This window comes from Dufourea novaeangliae, unplaced genomic scaffold, assembly GCF_001272555.1.
Source record: "Dufourea novaeangliae isolate 0120121106 unplaced genomic scaffold, ASM127255v1 scaffold118, whole genome shotgun sequence".
NCBI lineage: Eukaryota > Metazoa > Arthropoda > Insecta > Hymenoptera > Halictidae > Dufourea > Dufourea novaeangliae.
In genome coordinates, this window is record NW_015374006.1 from 972 (window position 1) to 6985 (window position 6014).

Sequence of the window (6014 nt, forward strand, 5' to 3'; positions counted from 1 at the left end):
CTGGGCAATCGGTATTCGATAAATATACCTAGCCAATGGCTGCGAACAAGCTATTATTAGTTCACTTTGATCGCGATTTCTTTACACGGACTTAGTATACGGCGCTAAGGCGTGTAGGTATACTAAGGCTGTTTACCGATCCCTCTCGATTCTCCGGAGAATTCAGACATCGGTCGCGTTTTGCCTTCCCTGGTGTAGCTGCAGAAGTATATTTGGATTGAAAGATAATCGTGCCACATCTGTTAATCGCCTCTCGGGAGATTGGTGCCCTACAGCGGAGACGGTTACGGTCTCAGCTTCTCCCATCGCAGATCGGATGTCCATTATTGGCTCCGGCATACGCTTTGGTTGGTCGCTTGGGCTTTAATCGGTCGAGTCATTCACCAAATAGCCAGGGGGGATTTAAGGGGTTTTTGTAACCAGGTTTTTGAAGGCACGTTTTGAATCGCATATTCTTTACATTTTGCTCTCAGTTTACACATTCATACAGTCACATGTTCATAAATATATACATATATATTTATTTGATTTTTTATTAATATTTAAAATCCCCGTTGGGATTCATTTCTGCAATACAAGATGATATAATATTTTAATTACATTACATATGCTCATTCAGTAAACTTATAACATAGTATTTTCATATATATCTACTGTAGTTTACACTTAATAATAGCTTGGTATTCGGGGTGTGAACGATATGATGAGTGGTAACTCTATTCCGATAAGCCCCTTCGTTTGAACGTATGTTTCTGCGTTGCGATTAATTTAAGTTGTTATGTGTGTGTGTGTGTGCGTGTGTTCGTTGCGAGCGTACTAAGTTTAAGTCGTTTTGCCTTTGTCTGGCGTAGCTACATAGAGTATAATAGCCAGGGGGGATTTTAGGGGGCTTTGTTGTAGCCAGTTTTTGAAGGCACGTTTTGAATCGCGAACTCTTTATATTTTGTTCTCAATTTACATGTTCGTACAGTCATATATATATATATTTTTTTTCTTTGATTGTTTATTAACATTTAAAATCTCTGTTGATAGTCATTTCTGCAATACAAGACGATATAAATTTTTAATTACATTACATATGCTCATTGAGTACACTTATCACAAAGTTTGTTCATATATATCTACTGTAGTTTACACTTAATAATAGCTTGGTATTCGGTGCGTGAACGACGCTATGAGTGGTAACACCGTTCCGATATTCCCCTTCGTTTGGACGTATGTTTCTGCGTTGCAATTAATTTAAGTTATTGTATGTGTGTGTGTGTGTTCGGCGCGAGCGTATTAAGATGTAAGTTGATTGTAACGAGGCTAATTGTAAAAGGTTGGTAAAGGTTGGTTGATAGGGATCGTGATTGGTGGATCGGAGGGTGAGTGTAGCTCCCCTTCCTGCCCCACTCCAATTTCTATTTTAGCGAAATAGAATAGTTAGTACGATATTAGAATTCCGTACAACCTCGTTTTTGACGTATACCTGCGATTAGCTCAAGGGGCGACTGTTGGGGAAAGTGCGCGGGTAATTAACGCTCGTTAATTGATCATTTCCGGGGAATTTGGCCCTCTACAGATCCAAGATGATCAATTATCGAGCGGCTACTGTAGGTTCTTGTTTATGCTAGGGTGGAACCAGAACGGGTAAATTCCTACTGTTATGCCGTAATTGGCCGCTTGGCGCAGCACACATACTCGGGGACATCGAATTCCCGAGCGTGAGCACTCTCGTTTCATCTGTGATAAATATCATAATATATTTTGGATAAATTTGTAATGAAAGTATTTGAAACAAACTTATTATTTTACTCATTTTAGTCGTACTAGGTAGAGCGAAATTAAATTCTGGTTGAGCTATATGTCGTTATTATGTTCTTTATTTTTATATTGCAGTTTGACTGTATGTGTTTGCGTAGTATGACTGATTGCATAACAAACTCGTGATGCAACATAAATAGTTCACGGAATCTAGATATCGGCATGCAGAAGCAAAACATCTGCCTTGACTCTAATATAGTAGAAAAATTCTGTTATCAACAAATATGAACGACAGCTGCACAGAAATTTGTGGTGCATCAAAAACGAGTAGATCGCTAAGTTTGCATTATTCTACATCAAAGTCTAATAACATGCGGAATATATGGTACGCAAATAAAATTCCTTGAATTGTTGATGTGGTTCAGAGCACATCGTTTCTTTCGTTCACGTTGCAGTCGTGATAGCAAATGTTGAAATTAATTATTCGAAACGATGTTTAATGTTAAACTAAGTCGAAACATTATGTATTTATCGCTGACATTCTGTCAGAAATGTATGTAAGACTTGTTAAATTAAATATATTACGTCGCTCACCGTTTACATTAAGTTCAAAGTGTACAAAGTATATTGACAGTAATTGAAACTTCGTTCGATGCAGTAGAATTGATCAAACCATAAATAAACTGCAATTTTCGAGTTATTAATCGTGGATTCTCAACAAAAAATACAATCAATCAATGATAAACGAAACACAATATTCAATTACAATACCACTTTAATTTTTTTCCGATTGAAATAAATTTTGCTACATTTACTAGATACAAAAAGAGTACTCTTTAAAAATATTTCGAGAAATTAAATTTATCAACTGCTATGGAAATTTCATATCCATTGAGTCGATACTGAAGTATTGCTGCCTGCACTGCGTAAAATTCAAAAGGTTATTGGTGTTAGTAATTAGAAGAATAGAAAACTATCTTATCTATTTGTGTGAGTCATAAGATCGTTCAGCGTCATCGCGATTGTCGTACGACGAACAAAACGTTGCGTCAATAACGTAAAAGGATCGAAGTATAATACTTTAGGATTATAATCGCAATTATGTTCATTAAACCATATTTTCCTGGTTCTGTTATAAGAAATTAATGTACGCTGAACGCGTGCCCGTGTGAGTTAAGTAAATACGTATAGCGATAATACAATTAAGCGCTATATCGTTCGTTTATCTTCATGAAAGTCCCCTACCAAGCCTCATGCGATCTATATAAGCAGTGTTCAATAACTTGAACTACCATAATAGTTAAAGTTACGAATCGTGAATATTACGAATCTGTAAAATGAACGGAAAAATCTTCGCGTTGTTCTTGGTCGTCGTGTGTTGTGCGGTGATCTACCAAGTATCTGCTGAAATAGGACCACGTACGTAATTATATTATTACATAAAAGTAGTACATAAAGTAGAGAATTAAAAAAAGGAAAAAGTTTTAAAAGTATAGGAAAAAAGAAAGTTGAACATTTATAAGTACAACTTCAACGAGCGTTATTTTTAATTACAAATGAAGCGTAATATAATTTTAACTTCTTATTGTGGCCTATAATACGTTTATTTTGTCTTTATTTAAAAATATATCGTGAATCTATATATTCAATTATACGTATAGTTAAGTATTATCCTGATATGACTCATGATAACATATTAGGGTACTGTTTTATCAGATTCTGTGAACAAGTCATAATCTATATATGTGCCAGAGTAAAACGAATCAATTTTTGTGTACTATTCGAGTATTTATTTTACACTTAACGTGTCTAGCACGAGCAAGTGTAATTCTAATGGAGACCTTGTTACTGATACATAATAATAGTCACACGTAATCATTTGGTAAGGTTATTCCTTACTTAAACTGTAAAGTTCAAACACTGACAGAAAATAGTCATTTCCGGCGAATTAACTATTAATTACTGTATTTCCAGTATCTTTTAAATGTTTTTAGCATTAAATGTTGCTCTAGTACTTAATCTAACGAATAAAAACATAGAACGTATCAGTTTCCTCGACTTCTCGAAATAGATTTCAAAGGGTTAGTTAGATTAATTTTCTTTGTATCTTTCTCTCGGTAACAACTACGGACCACTTTACAGAGTGTCTGCTTCCATTGGAGCATGGTCCATGCAGAGCGATGATACCGAGGTACGGTTACAATCCAAATACGAATCAGTGCGAGGAATTCAAGTACGGAGGTTGCAGCGGAAACGCGAACAATTTCGAGAATCTGCAAAAATGTCAGCAGATCTGCTCGTGAATAGGGAGAACTCTGTATAAGAACAATCAAAAGTATAAAAGTTTGAAGAAATTATGTGCATGATACTCTTGTTAGTAAGCAACGCCGAAGAAATGTATTCGTATCAATCGTTTGTGCCGCCTTCTATTATTTTTACGTTGGTAAAAGTGGAAGTGTGCTGACTTAACGGCGGTATGTGTTACGAGTATCAGTAAATTGTACATAACTTACGCAATAAATTATGATTTCTACATAAAAACGATTGTTATCTTGAAACAAATTCTAATTAAGATATTCTGCTTTGCACTTGTTTTCTTCGAACAGAAATCACACGAGAGGCGATAGGTATCTTAATGTCGTGAGGTTCCAGAATTTTCTATCAGAAAGTATTGAAAAAACACGATGAACGAGATAAGTTATTTAAATAAGTCAGCTAAAAAATGTATCGATTAGACAAGATGAAGAAACTGCGATGATTATCGGTTGATAATCCTAGGGTAATAGCGACAAACAGGTCATAAATTTAGTCCAAATCCGTAGCTCGGATCTAATCAGTATTGATTATCACGAATGAATGTAAAAGAGGTTATTAATATGGATCAAGATTAGATGCGTGCGACTACGCGTATATTGTTTGTAATCAACCATTATCAACTTTCGAATTTGCCTAAGCAATGTTATCGGTAACAGTCTGGATTATCATCAATACGGGTGTGTTCTTAAATTATACCTAATATAGTCACCTAATTATTTACAAGCACATTACAGAATTCTCATCGTTATTTTGTTTTCATCGATACAAACCCACTCTTTCTTAGTACTTACTATTTACAACCACTGTTCACTATTCCCTGTCTATATTCTTCCATTTATAATCATCTACTAAATAATCATTTACTGCTTCCTCCGAATCACACTCAAAATGAACTAATAACTAACATCACCGAGGCTGACGTATGACTGTACACTTCCACTTTTCCTCTACACTTCGATACCGTTTTACCATATTCTCAGCAATCGGAAAATTCGACATATATCGCATTCCCAGATTTACGTGAAAGTTTCTTCCGATTGATGATACAGCTTTTCGTTCTATGCACAGAGAAATAGAATAAATTCCTGATAACGGACAACATGCTCCGTTGTCAACGCTGTACAAGCGTCAAACGTTCCGACACGAGGAACACAGATGATTGATACCGCCGCGGTCCGTTAGCGTGCCGGATCACGAAACAACGTAACAGTGCGTACCTGCACCGTACGCAAAAGAAGGCAATAAACGATGATGCACGATCACTATTATTCGGGCCTTAAGTGGACAGACCGGGTGGGATCGTTAAAATATTTCCTTGTGGCAAGGTGTGGCCAATAATAACTGTTCCCGTGCACGCACGTATGTAGGCACAACGGATAATAGAGAAATTGGATAATTTTAAGCATGAGTGGAGAACTGGAGATCAACCGGGCGACACGTACGGTTCCAGTTCAACAAACAGAACACGCGTAAAATAGCTAGGGAATATCACATACACGTTCGCGGACTCGCGACGGTTCCTCGAGCCATCGGGTACGAAAACTTTCCACGGGTCGATTACAACCACGCCAAGGTACGCCGAGATCTGTCAGTCAAAACTGATTACGGAAACGTCGCCGCGGTCGATGCTGCGTGCGTGTACCACGAAGAACAGGTACTACATTATCCGTGTACCGAATCGAAAGATGTAGGCCTTCGATCGCGACTCATTATCTTTGGTAGTGTTCATTATTTACTCGTGAGAAACTTCCGTCGGTCAATTTCATAAATGTATTCAAAATAGATCGCTGCGAGAGCTTTCGATACGAGGTATTTTATTTCCATTTTAAATTCGTCATGCAAATTTCCGTTCATAGATTATTTCACATAACTCCATCTAGAGTACGTAATATTAGCGTGCATAGGTGAGTTACACTTATTGTACCTTACTAACAGCTGACTGTTATTGTGAA

General features: G+C 36.8%; 1 protein-coding gene across 1 annotated transcript; it reads left to right on the forward strand.

The window, feature by feature from the left end:
* The first annotated feature begins 3059 nt into the window (after positions 1–3059).
* Positions 3060–4287, forward strand: LOC107188271 (kunitz-type serine protease inhibitor Bt-KTI-like). Its single transcript, XM_015576540.1, has 2 exons — positions 3060–3165; positions 3889–4287. The coding sequence occupies exons 1-2, from the start codon at positions 3084–3086 to the stop codon at positions 4047–4049; spliced, it is 243 nt and encodes an 80-aa protein (XP_015432026.1). The 5' UTR covers positions 3060–3083; the 3' UTR covers positions 4050–4287.
* Positions 4288–6014: the final 1727 nt, after the last annotated feature.

Bases quoted from the DNA above. Each gene is read 5' to 3' on its own strand.
- LOC107188271 (XM_015576540.1), top strand. From the start codon at position 3,084: ATGAACGGAAAAATCTTCGCGTTGTTCTTGGTCGTCGTGTGTTGTGCG. The intron at 3,166-3,888 runs GTACGTAATTAT...ACCACTTTACAG, and splicing joins ATCTGCTGAAATAGGACCAC to AGTGTCTGCTTCCATTGGAG.